Source organism: Phyllostomus discolor, chromosome 1 (genome assembly GCF_004126475.2).
Source record: "Phyllostomus discolor isolate MPI-MPIP mPhyDis1 chromosome 1, mPhyDis1.pri.v3, whole genome shotgun sequence".
NCBI classification, from domain to species: domain Eukaryota; kingdom Metazoa; phylum Chordata; class Mammalia; order Chiroptera; family Phyllostomidae; genus Phyllostomus; species Phyllostomus discolor.
In genome coordinates, this window is record NC_040903.2 from 2,618,158 (window position 1) to 2,635,368 (window position 17,211).

Genomic DNA, 17,211 nt, shown 5'->3' on the forward strand with positions numbered 1-17,211 from the left:
GGGGTTAGCAAAACAAACAAAAAACCCCCACAGACGGAAAACCCCTCGTGGACCCAGACCACAGCGCGGGGACCACCCGAGGGAGGGAAGGGGTGGAGGAGGCAGGACAGCGTGGGGGGCCGACGGCGATGGGAGGGGCCCCGTCCCGTGGCGGCGAGCACGCGGCACAGCACCCAGAGGACGTGGTGCAGACCCGCACCCCGGAACCTGCACGGCTCCACCGGCCAAAGTCACCCCGGAGAGTTACACACACACACACACACACACGTAAAAACGTGTAAGAAAAAAGATGAGAACTTCCATTTTAAGCCAGTGTACAATTTTTTCTGCCTTGAATAAAGTGACTCTGCTTGTACTCTGCTGTAATCATTTCTTTTCGTTGCTGAAGTCGACAGCTCTTTGTCCCCTTAAGTGAAATAACCTTGTATTTTAAATAAAATAAACCAAACAACAGTGAGTATAAATAACAATTTTACATGACTTTTATTTAATAAAACCATATATTTACAGTTCAAAAAGTCCTAATTTGATACTGTACTAAATAAAAGGTTGACTGTACAAGCAATTAAAACATGATATGTAGCAAGTGTTATCAGGAACTTTCTATCAGCAAACTATTTAAAATAGTCAAAACTGAGCAGTTAAAAAGGATCTTGGAAAGTGAACCTGGCTTCCAGATGCGGCTCCAGGCCTGGCAGGGACCAGGGCCGCTGTGGGGTCGGCGCGGCTCCCCGGGGCTGTGCCCTCACCCTCCACTTTCTTAGTGACGCCCAACCCCCCTGCAGGGACAGGGGCCGGTGACTCTGGGGGGGGACCGAGAACGTCCGGCGTCTGGAGGGGACACAGCGGACCGGTCAGGCCTCATGGGGTCCCCGAACAGGCCAGGAAAGCCCCTGCGGAACCAGAGGTCTGGTCAGCGTTCCAGACGGACACGGCATCCCTTCAAGCACGTAATGCACTCGAGGTGCCACCCCGCGGTGTCACCCCGACAGCCCACCCGCCGCCCGGGCCGTGCCTCTCTGCCCCCCCCCCAGGGGGTCCCTGAGGACAGTCGGGAACCACGCCCGCCTTCCAGGAGCAGGAGCCCATATACCCGGGACGGAATGGGCAGCCCGTCGGGGTGGCTCAGCCGCGTACATTCAGTCTCAGTGTCGGACCTGCTGCATCTGGACGGCCCCGAGACCTCAGGGAAGACAGGACCCTCCTCCGAGGGGCCAGGCGAGCCCGTGTATAAAGGCTGAGGCGGAAAGTGGCCCCCACGCTGCTCTGCAGCCTCCCTGGGGAACGCAGGAAGGAGGTGAGGGGACCAGGGTTCCAGGAAACCTCTCTCAGAACGGAGCCAGGATGGGGCATGAGGATGGCCGCAGGCCGGGCAGCCGCTGGACGTGGCGCCGGGAGGCGTCACCAGTGGGCGTGGCGTAAGTAGAAAACTGACCAGAGTAACGCACGGCCCGGATTTACCCTCCACCGCAGGTCCCCTAGCTGCAGGCCACACTCTCAAAGCCTAGGGCCCGCCCAGTGTCAGAAACGGGACCCACCCTGAGCTGCTCCCTGGGCCGGACGGTGCGGCTGAGAAGGGCCAGCGAGTGCCCGGCTCCACCCCCACAGCGGCCGTGCCACAGGGCCGCCAGGGCCCTGGACGCCAGTGTGCCTGGCCTGCCCAGAGACCGGCACGGGGAACCCACCTTCGGACTGCTCTGTGCAAAGCCACCGGAGGCTCCGGATTTGGGTGACCAGAGCTCTCGGAGCTCCGGAGGAGACCCAGGGAGACCGGCCGGAACGGGAAGGCTGAGGCACGGACACCTGCACGTGACCACACTGTCTGGGCTGTGGGGGCAGCGCACGGCTCTCCTCTTGGGGTGCCCGCAGCAGCCGACCCGAGGGCCTCGTGCACGGGGAGGGGAACCCTGGGCTGAGGCTGCCATCCAGGTGCTGAAGAGCAGCGCTCCGTGAGGGCAAGGAGCGGCCCCCGCCCCTCGTGCTGCCCGAGGTCCCCGGGAACCAGCAGGGGGCCGGGGCGGGTCTCAGCACCCTGCTCCCTCTGCTCCGCCTCCAAGGGAGCCGTTTCCACCCCGTGCACGTCAGCCCTGCACCTTCTGTGCGCACAACCCACACGCCCCCACCCGACCTCCCTCCGGTGCCCGGGGGCGGGGAGCACCCTTGGGGGCACGGGGCCCCCATAGGACCCACGCGTGCATTCCCAGCCCCCGGGCTGTGGTCGTGGCAAGGCAACGTGGTAAGACGTGAGCCCGAGGGCGGCCGGAGCCCCGGGGCGCCATGAGCACTCATCAGCACCCCCCTCCCCCCCCGCCCCCCCGGGAGGGCTCGGGGCCTCTGGCGCGTCCCTGGAAGGCAGGCCTTCCACGCCGGGCCTGTTTCTGGGTTATCCGGACAACTCCGTCGGTGAGGGCAGAAACAGGGAACTGCGGGCCAGGACTCCTCGGAGGCCTCCCAACCCACGTCTCGTGCACCCCGGCTAAGAAAGACCGGGACGTCCTTTCCAGGAGGCGACATAAAAGCGTTACAATTTAATAACCTCCCCTGGAGCAGGAGGAGGGAGCTGGCCGCCGCCCTGGTGCCAGACCGCGCCGAGCGGGCCGCGGGTGCCAGGCCAGTGCCGTGTCGTTGCTCCGCTGAGCTTCTTAAGGCCGAGCCTCGGTTTACTTCTCGACAAGTTCTGTTTGTTTGGTTTAAGGCCAACTCCTGCGTCGGGGGTCAGACGCGGCAACAGCGCCCGCCCCCGGCTGCCGGCGCATCTGCCCCGGTGTCTGTCCCGGACAGCCTGGGCGCACTGGGAGGGCTGCTCCAGTGCCCGGCGCGAGTCCGTCTGCCTGCGTCTCAGTGCCTGAGAGACGGGCTCCCTCTCTCCACGTCCCGGCTGTCCCTCTGCAACGCGGTCAGCACCTGGGGACCACAGGGGACACGTCCGTGGGCGGCCCGCAACACTCGCTGGACCGGACCCAGACCCCAATGGCGGGCGTGGCGACTCCGCCCACCGCTTCCGGGCTCCTGAGACCCGCCTTCCTGGCAGGGAGCTCCGCCCCCCGCTGCCCAGGGCGGAGGTCCTCCGGCCACACCCCACCAGCCCCGCAGTGCGACCACCCAGGCGGTGGGGCCGCAGGGCTCTCCCCACGGCCACCCAGCCCCGTCCTGGCCACCACCAGCTCCGGGTCTCACTCCTTCCCGTGCTTTCTCGGAGTGTAGCCAGCTCCATCCTCTCTGCTCTCCGTTAACACCTTATTTTTAGTTTATTTTTATTTTTTAAAGATTTTATTTATTTACTTTGAGAAGCGAAGGAAGGGAGAGAAACACCAATGTGCAAGACACATGTGGATCGGTTGTGTCTTGCTCACCCCCAGCCGGGGACCCGGCCCGCAGCCCAGGCCCGCGCTCTGACTGGGGACTGAACCGGTGACCCTGTGGTTCACAGGCCCACACGCACTCAGTCCACTGAGCCATGGCAGCCAGGACTAACCGATAATTTTTACTTAGTTCCTAAACCTAAGACACAAGATGTCAGATGTAGCTTTAATCCTTTCTGTGTGTGAGTGCACGCGTGAGGGGGGTGTACGTGTGTGTGGGTTTGTATGGGTGGGTGGGTGTGCACACGTCTATGGGTGTGTCTGTGACGTGCAGCTGGGCGCGTGTACACATGGGTGTGTGCACGTGCTTGTGTGTGTACATGCCTGGGTGGGTGGGTGTGCACGGGGCTGTGTGCGGGGGTGACATGCGTGAACGGGGGTGGGGCTGACCGCAGGGCCGGACAGGGACAGGGAGGGGACATCAGCCGACGCTGAGCCCCGCGCTGGCAAGCGAAGGCGGTGACACAGTCCAGGTTCGCTGGGCGGCACCGCCATCCCGGGAAGCCATCATCCCGCCTCGGGGAGAGGAGGGGCCCGTGAGTGTGAGCCCGCCTGCTTTCTGTCTCTGGCCCTTTTTAAGGGGGGGGGGTGGCTCAGGTTACGAGGTGCTGCCTACTGCACAGAGAGCACCCGGTGCCGCACCAGGGGTTCTGACCTCCCGGCGATGCCGTCGGACCGAGGCCCCCAAGGCGACGCCGGCCCGAGACCAGGCACAGCATCGCCTCACAGCTGGCCTCCGGCACAGGAACCTCCCTGGGACCCGGGAGCCAAGTGCTTCCATGCCGCCCCGCCCCGCCCCCCCCCCGCGGGGGAGGCACGGAAGACCCCCCCCCCCCACCCCGTACCTGGGCCCACTTCCTGTTGCGGCTCTGCATCTGGATCGTGGCTATGGAGGCGAACAGCTCCTCGGCGGGCAGGTGGTCGGGCAGCCGAGTGAGGAACTGGGCCACGTGGATGAAGTCCATCTTGGTCAGGATGTCCTCGAACAGCTTCAGCAGGCCCAGCGCCGTGCGGAACAGGAACTCCTCCCCGTCGCGGCAGAACACGTCCCACACGCGGCAGGCCAGGTCCAGGGGCAGGGACTTGCTGTACAGGGTGAAGATCCTGGGGGGGGGGGGCGGGGGGGGCGGAGCCGCTCAGGTGCCGGGGCCCGGGGGAAGGACAGGCGCCCCGCACGGCGCCCCCTCCCGGGCCGGCCACTGCGGCGCCCGCGCCCACTCGGGGGAGGAGGCAAGAAACCCGGGAGTTCGTACAGAAGTGTCTGTTTTACTCCAACACGTTCAGACCTCAAAGTCACCCCCAAAGTGCTCCCCGTCTGCCGCAGCACCCCCACCCAGGCGTTCTCCCCGCGGCTCAGAACAGTTGTGAACCCGCCGATCTCGACACCTTTTAGAGCTTCTGACGATTTTGCTTCCCCTCCCCCACGACGGCAAACCGTTCCCCTGTGAGGACGTTCTTCGTCAGGAGAAACAGGGAGAAGTCGCTCAGGGCAAGCCTGAGTGAACAGGGAGGGCGAGGCCCAGGGGTCACGCCGTCTTCGGTCAAGAACCGCTGACCCCTCGGCGCGGCGCGGGCAGGTGCGCCGGTAAGTCACCCGCCGTGGAACGGGCCAACGCAGTGAAAGAGGTAAAAACAAACTCACTGACGTCAGCCCGGCCCCTCACACCCCCACCAGCCGGTGCGCTGATGCCGACGGTCCCTAGAGCGCGCACTAGTGGGGGGCGCCTGTCCCACCGGGGGGGCCGCCGCCCTGCAGAAGACAGTTCTGACGGTTTTCTGGGGGCGCCCCTCACTCGAGGGGCTGGCAGCGCAGGAGCACGCGGCCAACGGGAAAGCGGTAGGGGACAGCATCCCTGGTCTCGCGCAGAGCCTCACGACGCGCAGTACGGTTTCTGAGTTGTCATGCTGATCACTGTGCCGCGACAGCCCTCACCGAGCACCTGCTGCTGTGAGGCTGCGGCAGGGAGAGCCCGGGGTCGGGGCGGGGAGGAGACAGCGCAGGAAACTCACGGCTCCCGGCACCGGGACCCGCCCCAGGGGGCACGCTGCTGTGCACTTTCCCCCCAGTAGGGGTCAGCAGGGAACAAAGTACATTTTTTCAAATAGATGTGACCTTGGACTCCCAGGAACGGACCTGAACCGTGCAGACCACCAGACGAGCAAGTCTGCTGGGGAGACACGAACACGTGTTCCCCTGAAACACTGTGATCTTCACGAGGCAAACTGCCGGGCAGACACTATCCTGAGGGCTCCCCAGCGGGACCCGGACCGAGCCCGCCCTCCCTCCGTGGGCCCACCCTCCTCCCTCAGCTTGGGGGGCCCCCCAGTCCCAGCCGGGCGCTCCTTCCCACCTGCGCGCCCCAGCCCCCCGCCCTGGCGCTCGTCACGAGGCCCTGCGCTCGCTGCTGGCTCCCACGGTGCCCCGCCGGGCCCACCACTGCCGCCCCCTGAGCCTGGCCACCTGGGTGTCCCACCAGCGCCGGTGGCCCTGCTGGCTCTCAGTGACACCGCGTTTAACAGACGGACAGACGGCACCTTGAAACCGACGCGGTCCGACACACCACCCCTCCCCCGAGGGGGCTCAGAAGGGGCAGCAGGGCCACAGACGGGACACCACAGAGCCGATGGCACCCTCGGGCGCCAGGGGTGCCGGGGCTCAGGGGCAGGCACTGGGGGCGGCAGGGCGGGCGGCTGCGCCCTGCAGGGCCCGGCCGTGAGGCCCGCGGGACCCGGGGGCAGGGGCGGAGCACGCGCCCTGAACGCGAAGACGCAGACTCACCAATCGATCAGGTAGATGTCTGGAGTGAGGTTGTTCTTCTTGAAATGAGCAAATAATTTCGGCAAGTTTTCTTCAAAGAATACTTCAAACGCAGCAAAATAAGTCAACATCTGGGGAGAGGACGGGAAAGACACGAATAAGCTAATCACCAGCACACGTTCCTGGCCGGCAAAATGAGGTCCACGCGCACCCACCCTCCGGCCAGGACCGCCGGCACGGGCGCACAGGCCGCCTCCACCAGGGCACGGCTCGCCCCGCCACCCTGCTTGCTGCCGCCGGTGCCCGTGCTCCCAAGACCCCGGGCTGCCGACGGGCTGGCCGCCGGTGGCCTGCGTCCAGCAGGTGTGTCCGCACCACCACACCCACAGTCTCCCGTGGTGGGCAGCCGTGGGCAGCTCACTGAAGCGCTCTGTGACGAAGGCAGGCGCACCACTGCAGCCCGCGTGGCCGACGGCAGCCCGGGGAGAGCAGCACTCTGCCTGGGCACCGGGAAACCGGACGCCGGGGCCTGCGCCGCCACGCTGCCTTGCACCACGGTGTCTCTGAGTCCACCTGCCGACAGTCACCAATCTCCACGGCAACTCCCCTCGCCGCACCTTGCCGTCTCCTCCACCGACAAACACGGACGCCGGGCCCAGCCTGCCCAGTGGGGACGCCGCGGCCCTAGCGTGCCGCTGGGACGTGCACCCACGTCCATCCCTCTGTGCCACGCTCTTTCCTGAGAACGAATCACCCGGGTGACACGCAGGCCTCCCACCCACCCCGAGCGCACCCAGCGGGGTGACCCTGGCGTCCGGGGCGCGGTGATGCCGCTCCGGCTTCAGGAGGCAGCGACAGAGGGAGTGCTCTCGGAGAGTGAGCGGTCAGATGGCCACCCCTGCTCCACCAGCACAGGCTCTCCTGCCGCCCAGGGCCCGTGGGAGACTGGGGCGGGGCGGGGTGGGGCTTGCAGAGAAGGCCACCGCTGCGCTGGGCGCGGCCCAGCTGATGGGGCGCAGCCCAGGTCTGCTCCACCCCCACCGGCTGCGGGCAGGTGCGGCTCCCGGGCGCTGCCTGCTCGTCTCAGCGAACGGCCCTCCTGCAAACCAGGGGCGGGTGGACTGTGCCTCCCAGGGGACTTCCGGCAATGACTGAGGACACTTCTGGTCGTCACAGCTACGGGGGAGGTGCCGCTGGCATCTAGGAGAGGCCAGAGAGGCCGGCGGATGTGCGGGAGAGCCCCACCCACCCCGCCCGCACCTGGTGCCGGCAGGGGCCCTACCGCGGGAGACCTGCTCCAAACAAAGGTCCCGTTCAACATCCCAGTGCTGTGGTTTTCCCGTAGTAACTGGGCCAAATTATTTTTTTTTAAGATTTTATTTGTTTTCTTTTAGAGAGAGGAGAAGGGAAGGGAAAGAGACAGAGGGAGAGAAACATTGTTGTGTACGAGAGAACAGTTGTCCCTCAGGCGCCCCCAAGCGGGGGCCTGGGCCGCAACCCCGGTCTGTGCCCTCGACGGGGACTGAATTGGAGACCTTTTGGTTCGCAGGCCGGCGCTCAATCCGCTGAGCCACCCCACCCGCTGAGCCACCCCACCCGCTGAGCCACCCCACCCGCTGAGCCGCATCAGCCAGGGCACGAAACCCTTCAGCACGGTTCTTACCATTTGTCGCCAAAGAGAAAGCTGGGCCTCACCCTCACACGCGGAGCTGCGCAGACGGAAACGGCTGCACCACGTGTGGGAGGGGCTCCCCGACCTGACGGCAGTGTCTGGGAACGCCCACCGGCACCGCTGACGCTGACGCGGGAGCGCGCCCTCTGGCAGCCGGCCGTGGGGCCCGAGGGCGCCCGTCCCACCCCCGCGCGTCTGAAAGGGGCCGGCGCCCGTCCTCAGCGCTTCTCTGCGGTGCGACCCCGCGAGCACCGCCGCCGCCGCGCCGGGGCACCCCGGGCCCCAGTCCGCCTTTCTGCGCGCCCCACACCCACCTGCACAGGCTCCCACCTCCACACCGAAGCCCGTTTTCAAATCGCTGCTGAGCGATTGCAAATACCCGAGCGGCAACCCGCCGGGGGCCGCGCTCTGCCCACACTCGGACCCCTCAGACCCGCAGCAGCGGGAGCGCGCACCGGCACCGGCACCGCCACGGAGCGCTGCCGACACGTGACGCCACGTGACGCCACACCTCCGCCGGACGGGTTCTGCCCGCTTGTCCTTCCCCTGACAGCCGCCTGTCGAGCGGCGGTTTCTAAGCACGTGTTTGAAAACACGCGTGCACACGCTGCCCGAGCAGGAAGCACTGAGGAGCCCCAGAGACACCACGCGGGGGAAACGCCCCAGCTGACCGAAACCCTGGATCGCCTGGCCTTCGGGTCCCGGCGCCGCCGCCGCCCCCGCCCAGCCCACTACGTTGGCAGGTCAAGGCCACGCCCACTCCACAGGTGGCGCGTCTGTGGGACCAGCAGCTTTCCTCTGGGCCCCAGAGCACGGGGGCTCCGGGGGCCCAAGCGGCCGCCCTCAGCTCCTCCCCTGGCCAGCGGGGGGCCGCGAGCAGGTGCCGGCGCGCTGAGCCTTGCCTCCCCATCCGTGTGAGCACGTGCAGGGCCTCCTGGGCCACAACCACCTGGCACGGAGGGGGGGCCGAGTACGCGGAGCCCCTCCGTCCGCCCGGGGCCTGCAAGAGCGCCCTGGACCCAGTGCCGCTCTGTCCGAGGACGGAGCTGACCGGACACAGGCCCCCGGCCCGGGGAGAGGGAGCTGCGCCCGGCAGCATCTGGGTGCGCCAGCGAGCAGCCGGAGCGCGCCGTCACGCCGCGTCCCGCGAGACAGACACAAGCACGGAGACGGCCCCCCCCCATGTGCGTGTCTCTGCAGGAGCCCCTCCCCCTCGTGCGCAGGACGTGTGTTTAGAGACGCTTCCTGAAGAGCGTGTTCGGAAGTCCATACGTACGCCTGTAACCGCGTGTTTTAAAGATCGACGCAGCGCCCAAGGAACCCCCACCTTCCACGGTGCCGTTCACTCTAAGCCCCTCTCGGGAGGGGGAATCGTGCTCTCCTCCCCTGAACACGCAGACGCTCCGGTAACCCCTGCTGCGTGGGGGGCACACGCACGGGGATACTCACAAGGCCGTGGTCCACTCGGAAGAACGCCATCTGGCAGGGTTTATTCAAGAGGTTGGAAAACGCGATGAAGGCGTCTGCAGTGTCCAAGTTCAGGATCAGCACTGCGGCGATGAAGGACATGCCCTGGACCTGCGGGCGGGGCGGGGGGGGTGTTATATTCCGAGCCGCACGCATGGTGGACGACAAGCCCCCCTCCCCAACCACCCCCCCACCCCCTAAGCTGACCTGACAGCCTCGGCACTGGCCGGTCTCGCCAGCGCACTGCTGTGCCACCCCAGCGGCCTCGTCTGCTCTCCTTCGCCCCACGTCCCATGTCCCCGTGTCCCCGAGTCCCCAGGCACCTGCCGCCCGAGACCCTGCCCCAAACCGCAGTCCCTGGGCCCAAGAGACAGGCGTCCGACAGCGGGTTAGCCCCGGGCCAGGCACACACGTGTCCGCTCAGCCGCAGACAAGCAGCAGCGCGGCTTTAACACGGTTACGGCCAAAGCTTTTCATCTAATGCTAAAAAAACCACATGCAAAAAACAAAAACTACATCGAATTACAATGTGACAAGAGCCACAGAGCGGCCGTGTCCACGCAATTTCTCTGCAAGGGAACAGGCGGCTCGGGGCCTCGGGGCGACCCCTCCCCGACCAGGAACGGGGCGTGCACCCCGACCCCTGCCGCTCAGATGTGCGGGCACCGTTCTGACTTTCTCTGTGGACGGCAACGCCACACGTTACTGGAGAGGTTCACTTACATAGCCCACATCCGGTCGGTAACAAGTGTAAGCGCCCAAAATACTGTGCAACGTGTCGTGGTACGGGCCGCCCTGCAGGGAGCAACACACGGGAAGGGCACATGCAGAAGTCTTGTTAGTGCTCAGGGCGACCTCCGCGCCCCCGCCTCCCCTGCCTCCCCCGCCTCCCCAGCCGCAAGCGGAGGAGGAGCTGGTTGCCAAGCACGTGCCAGCGGCCCTGCGCTACTGCGGGACTCGGCCAGCAGACCACTGGCCCAGTCAGCCAGGGAGGCCACAAGTCGATCTACCGAGGCACCCGGAGGAGCTGGTGGGTCAGGCACGAGCACCTCGCTGGAAACATGCCCCGAACCCGGCTGGCTCTTGCTGCGTAACTGCACCGCCTCCAAAGGTCAGCGAGTGGCCAGGGCCCCAGGGTGCTCCTGCCCGAAGCAGGTCCGTGCTGACCGCTGTCAGGCGACAACAGCGCCTTCCTCAAATGCCCACAGTAGGTCTGCACGGCTCATGTCTCCCCGCTCTCTACCCCCCCCCAGTTTTTCCGTATCGCACACCTGGGAGACCCGGACCCGTGGGACCCGCGGACGGAGGGAGACTCACCCAGAGGGGCCCCGAGGGAAAGAGAAGAGCCGCTTGCCCCAAACCCCACCCAAAGGAGGACCCTAAGCTGCTCCTCCCCCTTCTACAGCGAGATCGTCACCCAGTGACTCCCAAAGTCAACCAAGCTGAGCTCCCAGGGGACGCTCCACGGGCCGTCTGGGCCGAGGGTACGGGGAGGGTCGGGCCTCGGCTTCGGCAGGGCACTGCCCCCTCCGGACCCAGTGCCTGGGCCCCGCACCCTGTCCTCCAGAGCAGCACGGCCCAGCTGGCCCCAGCGCACACAGAGCAGCCGGTGAGGAAGGAGTGTCCGAGGGCTGGGGCTGGAGGGTTTCCGTCCCCTCTGCCGGGGAGGGGCCAGGGGTCCCCCACCCCCTCAGGGGTCTGATGCTGCCATTCTAGCCCTGCTGCCTGGACCGCCCTCCCTTCTCCAGCAGACGGCCATGCAAACCCAGCCCGAGCTCAGCCTCGGAGCCGCTTCCCCGGGACACCAACCAGGCCCCTGGCCCCCTGGTCCCTGCCCCGACCCCTGCTCCCTGCCCACAGCCGCACCACCGGGGGCGGGGGGTGCGCCTTCACCCCCTGCGCTGTCAGAGTGCCCGGACACAGCCACGGCTCCGCACCGCCGGGGGTCCAGCCCCCCCCCCCCGCCCCCCGCCTCTCTGCAGGGCCGACCGCTGGTCTCCTCGCAGCCACCCCGCGCCCTTCCCCGCTCTCCCGGTGCTGTCCAGTCCGGAGCCGGAAACACGGGCGTGGCAGATCCGGCGGCGGACTCCACGGCCACTCTGGGGGCAGGGAGGTGACTGGACAGAGGGGGAGGTCAGGAGAGATGCGTGGGGGCCAGGTGCAGCGACCCACAGAGGACGGGAACCTGAGCTAAGGGAGGGTGGTGGGAGCGGGCAAGGGGCGCATCTGTGAGCATTTCGGGCGGAGCTGCTCCACACCGGCCACGGCCACAGCCACGGGAGGGCCGACCGAGACGCCGGCGAAGGTCCGCTGACGCCCTGCTCCAGCGACCCCCAAACCGGCTGCCGGCGGCCCTGAGCGCGGCACGCTGCAATAGGGCCCGTGGGGAGACGCCTCCCCAAGGAGCACATTTGGTTCTGTCTCCACAGCTGGCTTCGCTGATGGGCCTGCTGGTCTACCTGCTCAGACACCCCAGAGGCGGCCAAGGATTTCCCGTCCCCCCCCCTGCCCCGCCCCGGCTGGAGCACACAGAGCCCGTCCTCTGAGGGGGCGGTCCTGGCTGCAGAGGCAGCCCCCAGGGCCGCACGGACAGACGGGGTGCACACGGGGCCTCGCAGGGCCCCAGGGAGGCTCCTGGTGCGTCTGCTTCGAGCGCAGAGCTGCGGCCGAGGGCAGACACATGGCCGCATTGGGAGTTTGCTGGGAAGCACCGGCGACGGGTTCTCCGAAGTCTCACCGCGGTAGCGTGAGGCCCTCCCTCCCTCTGCCACGCCTCCCCACAGAAGCCCCCACGCTTTCCCCACTTGGTGACACATGCACGCAGTCTGACGCCTGTGACTGCTAGACAAACACACGTGAAAGTAACAAACCAACCACCTACTTGCTGGAAGATGCAGAGGTTAGGGAATGTCCTAGAAATGTCCAGTTTAATGAGCTCCAGACTAGCTTCTCTGTCCGCCGCCGAAAACCCGGCATCTATCGAAAGACGGAGAGCGGTCACACCTCGCGGAGGCAGCACCCGGCACCACTCCCTCACGGCTCGGCGGCCTTCCGGCCGTGAGACCGGGGACTCTCCCGCAGACACGGGCTGCACCACCCCTGGAGCCAGGCGTCGGCAGAGCCCCTTCCTCTGAGGGCGGACGTCAGGGAGGGCCCTCCCTCTGGGGAGCAGCCCACACCATCCCCCCACTTCCTTCCCCAGGGTCAGGGGGCAGCTGGCAGCCTGCCCCCGGCTGAGACCCTGAAGGCGCCCCCAAACCCCCCTGCTCCAACTTCCCAGTGAGCAAAGGCGCTGGCGTGGGCTCTGCTGCTGCCTCCCCTACGCCAAGCCCTCACCGGCTTTACCATCCCCGGCTTTAACAGCTGCGCCCTCGCAGGGACCCAGGAAAAAAGGAGCCAAGGTCTCGCCGCAGCGCCTAATGCTAGATCACCCTCGGGTGCTCCCTCGAGTCTGAGCCGAGCCTCACCCACCAGCGCCTTTCCCCAGCGGTGGGCGGGCAGGGGCGCCGAGGCCGAGGAAGGGGATGCGCCCACCGCGACCCGAGGGCCAGCAGACACGAGCTCCCGTCGTTCGGTCCGGGGCGCACCGCTGCGCGTGCGGACCCCACCAGCAGCGTGGCCGCGGGACACTCACTCCTGGCCCCTGGCTCACGAGTGTGCGTGAGTAGCGTGGGCTGTGCCTCTTGGACTTCTGACACCAGGCAGACGGTATTTTAAAAGGTCAGTAGAAAAGACACTACCCGGTCCTGGCCGGGTGGCTCGGTTGGTTGGAGCATCACCCTGTGCACCAAAAGGTCGCGGGTTTGATTCCCAGCCAGGGCCCATGCCTGGGCTGCGGCTGGTCGGAGCACGTATGGGAGACTGACGTTTCTCTCTCTCTCTCTGTCCCTTCCTCTCTCTCGAAAAGTCAGGAAAGATATCCTCAGGTGAGGAGCAAAAACCAAGGGAGATACCACCGAACCAGCACAAGCATCGTGCTCGTGCGCTGTGGGGGACTCTAAAGGCGCCATCTAGCAAATGCGGTGTGCGGTGTCGTCGGAGGCAGCACCCATGCTCCCCTGAAGCCGATGCTGGAGCACCCGTGGGTGCCGGGCTGCTGCCGGACGTGGACGAGGGAAGCCACAGTGATCGCGGCCGGCCCTGCGGCGCCCAAGGACGCAAACCCCTCGCAGGACCTGGCCTGTGCTCTTTCTCAGAGAAGTTACTCTGCCCCGGCTGGTGGGACTCAGTGGACTGAGCGCCGGCCTGCAAACCAGAGAGTCACCAGTTCGATTCCCAGTCAGGGCACACGCCTGGGCTGTGCGCCAGGTCAGGTCCCCAGTGCGGGGGGCACATGAGAGACAACCACACATGGATGTTTCTCTCCCTCTCTTTCCCTCTCTCTAAAAAATTAATAAAATATTTTTTTAAAGTTTTTTTAAAACTTGTTTGCTCTTAAAAAAAAAAAAAAAAAAAAAGCACCTTTTCCATGAAGCTTTCTGTGACTCTGCAGCAAGCGCGACCTCGGTGAAGCGCCTGTTCGTTGTTAGGTGACAGCGACCCCCCTCCCCCACAGCAGGGAGCCCCGGCCGCAGCGGCACACGTACCTTCACTCTCCGCCTCGGGGCCGCCGGCGCTGAAGGACCGCCACCGCTCCTTGGCTCGGGCGAGGCAGATGTCAAAGAGCTCTGGAAGAGAAGCCCGGCTGAGCACCTCGCGCACGGGGAATGCGCTCCCTCCAAGCACCGGGGGGCACGCTGCTGCCTCTGGGGCACTCGGAGCCCAGCCACTGACCACGCCCTCATTAAGGCCACGTGGGCCCCCAGCCCAGCCTGAAGAGCCCGTGGTCTGCGGGCCTTGCTGCATGCGGGGGAAGCTCCAGCACCACGGTGCCCCGCCTCTCCGCCCACCACACCGCCTGCCCGGCGACGGAACGGGCCGACGGGCCCAGCACCCATCCTGGGTGGAGACCGTGACGGTTCGAACCAGTGCCCGGAGAAGACACGGATCAATCTGCTTTAAACCCAAGGCCTCCACTGCCACCACTGACTCCACAAGCACTTGCTGGGTACAAGTGACACAGAGACAACAAGGCAGGAGCCTCCACCCCCGCCGACAGAGGGGGAAAGCATAAAGCCACAGCTACTCGGGGCTCAGCACCTGGTCACAGCCCATGAGCCCCCGGCCTGGGTCTCACCGGGAGGCAGCACGGGGCACAGAGCAGGAGGGAGCAGGGCACGCAGGGGGAGGAGGGGCACACACAGACGGAACCCACGCGTGTGGCCAGACAGCCGGCCAGCCCCAGCACAGGTGAGTCCGGATGTCACCTCCCCGCCCACACCTGAGCCACCAGAACCTCAAGCACCCAGCCGAGTGCACTATGCTGACCGCCCCCCCCCCCCCCGCCCCCCTAGAGGCGCTCACACACAAGCTCCCTGGAAAAAGGCTGCAATCAGCCAACAGGACCCCGAACACAGTCCGCACCGCCCGCACCTCTCCTCCCTTCCCCCGTGTCCCGGCCAAGGCTTGCCTCTCCTGGGGCTCGGGCTCGAAGGGGAGATCCCAACAAACTCCGCCCACTGATGCTATGGCCGTGACACCACACCCACAGGTGCTGCCGCGGCCCTTCGGGCAGCTGGCAGGTGTCGGGGAGAAGGCCAGCGACCGCTCTGAGCCGCCGGGGCAATGAGGCGCCTGCCAGCAGAGAGCCCAGGCCCTCCAACGGTCCCCCACCCCCGGGAGGACACCGCCATCGGCCTCTCGAGGGTCACAGCCGCAGGCAGGACGGGGGGCGCCCTGGGACCCACGGGGAGGGGTCCCCGCGCCCACGACCACGCAAGCACTCACCGTGGGTGATGTTCAGCTCGTTGCCGATGGCCAGGCTCCAGACCTTGCCTCTCACGCTGGGGGGGATGCCCTGCCACCACAGGTCCCGCACTTTCCTCGAGCTCCACCTGGACACCGAGGAAGCGTGCGGCTGTGAGTGTGCCATCACTGGAGCAGCGTCTGCCGGGCGCCCGGCCCCGACCACGGGAGCAGGCGCACACCGGGGCACACAGGGAGACGGCCTGGGGTCTCTGAGGACCTCCCCTCTCGTCACCGGGTCCCACTGGAGAGAAAGGCTGTTCCCTGACCGCGCCCGCCCGGCCTGCTCAGTAGAGGCGCTGCCAGGAAAGGCCGGTCTTCCCAGCGGGTGTCCTCAGCGGGGCCACCTGACCCTCCGATGAGGGTGAGTGGCACCCAGGGAAGTGCCAGGAGGGAGGCCGCCCCCTCCCGCAGGTGGTCCAAGCCGAAAGGGACACGTGCGGAAGGGAGCTGGGCACCCACACTCCCAGCGGCACGTGCTGTCCACACACCGCCCCATGCATCGCAAGGAGAAATGTCCACAGCTGTCCCTCGGGTGTAAGGGTGACAGCAGCTGCCAGACTGCGGGGGCCTGGCCCCCGGGGGCCGTCCTCAGACAGAGGACAACTGGAGCAGCGTGTCCACGGAGTTCAAACTGTACCCGCCCCAGGCCAGGGCGTCAGAGACCGCCCTGGCCGCTGGGCAGGAGGCGAGCTGAAGAGGCAGGGGAGCTGTGGCAGGACAGGTGAGGCACGGTGGGGCCTGAGCCACGGCAGGGCAGCTGACTCCAGTCACGCCACCAGAGGCGGCACGGGGACCCACCGGCAGCATGGCCGCCAGCCGGAGACCCCAGGGATGAGCGTCTGGCGCGGGGACGCCCCTCCGCCCCGCCCGCCCCGCCCGCCCCCAGGCTTACACGGTCTCCCAGTGGGGCAGGACCTCGTTGTTCCAGGTCAGGGCCGCGTTCCCGATGCTCTCCTCCAGCCTGCACCTCTCCTCCAGCTGCTTCTTCCTCCGCCGGGCCTCCTTCAGCTCTGGGGGCCGCGCGGGGAACAGAGGGAGATGCCGTTAGCGGGGCTCCGCCCTTTTCTCGGAGTCACGCGGCGCCAGACCCCGGAGAAGAGCACTGGCGGAGGGCGTGGGGGCCCTCCCCGGACCCGTGTCCGCCATGGGGGGCGTGGGGAGCCTCGCGCGCCATTACCTCGCTTCTTGGCCTGGACCACCATCTCTTCATACTGCTGTCTGTGTTTCTGGGCCTCTTCCGCTGGCTTCGCCGGGAGGTTTCTGGGTGGGAGACACGTGATTTGTTGCCGTTATGAATAGCAAATAAAATTGTTTGAAAAGCAAAACCTGAAGCATTATTTACTAAAAAAATGGGAAAGCCTAAAGACGGAAACTAAACACGCCAAGGTGACAAAGACACAGCTCTTTCACAGACAAACTGTTTTCTTCCAAAGGAAAATGAGCTCACGGAGAAAAACTTGTAATAAAGAGATGAGAAGAATGAAGAAAACAACTGCCCACAATCCCAGACAGAGACGAACACTTCAGATGCCTCCCTCCTGCCTGCGAAGACGCCCCGACGGACAGCGGCCACTGACAGCGGCAGACGGCGCCTGGGGGGAGGGGCCCCGCCGGCACGAACACAGCTGCCGGCTGGCCGTCAGTGCGCCGGTGTCACGCCAGCCACGCGGGCCGTGGCTCTGCTTTCCGTTCCATCTGCCTGCACGCTCATTTTTAATCCTCGCCCGAGGGTTTGTTTTTGTCGATTGTGGAGAGAGGAGGGAGAGCGAGAAACACCGGTCAGCTGCCCCTGCACGAGCCCCGCCTGGGCGTCGAACCCGCCGCCGTCCGGTGCACGGGGCGCACCCGGCAGAGCCCGCCGGGCAGGGCCAGCTCCCCGGCAGCTTCGCCGTCGCACACAAACGGGCACCCCAGCTCCTGAGGAATAAAACTCGCGCCCCCTTTGAGAAGCGTGCAGCCCGCCCACAGGCTGGCGCCCGAGGAGGGACTGGCCGGGAACACCTGTCCCTGCAGACCCCAGATGGCCCGGCTGGCCGGTGCGGCGCCGTTCGCTCCACAGCAGCAGCACCGGGGCGTCCCCAGACCCCCCGGGCTCCAGGCCACCG

At 66.3% G+C, this 17,211-nt stretch overlaps 1 protein-coding gene across 6 annotated transcripts in view; it reads right to left on the reverse strand.

The window, feature by feature from the left end:
• Positions 1-458: 458 nt before the first annotated feature.
• The window catches only part of LOC114492888 (TBC1 domain family member 14), a 69,148-nt gene continuing 52,395 nt past the window's right edge, over positions 459-17,211 (reverse strand). For 2 of the 6 annotated variants that reach the window (XM_036018561.1, XM_028507504.2), the window contains exons 5-14: positions 16,284-16,366; positions 15,999-16,116; positions 15,086-15,192; positions 13,846-13,926; positions 12,141-12,235; positions 9,983-10,054; positions 9,242-9,370; positions 6,142-6,251; positions 4,208-4,466; positions 2,581-2,904 (exon numbers count right to left, since the gene is read on the reverse strand). In XM_036018561.1, coding sequence (XP_035874454.1) covers positions 2,839-2,904; positions 4,208-4,466; positions 6,142-6,251; positions 9,242-9,370; positions 9,983-10,054; positions 12,141-12,235; positions 13,846-13,926; positions 15,086-15,192; positions 15,999-16,116; positions 16,284-16,366 — 1,120 coding nt within the window. In that variant the 3' untranslated portion in view covers positions 2,581-2,838. Of the gene's footprint in view, positions 2,905-4,207; positions 4,467-6,141; positions 6,252-9,241; positions 9,371-9,982; positions 10,055-12,140; positions 12,236-13,845; positions 13,927-15,085; positions 15,193-15,998; positions 16,117-16,283; positions 16,367-17,211 lie in introns of all 6 variants that reach the window. The other 4 variants (XM_028507507.2, XM_028507506.2, XM_036018568.1 and 1 more) reach the window with 4 other exon arrangements.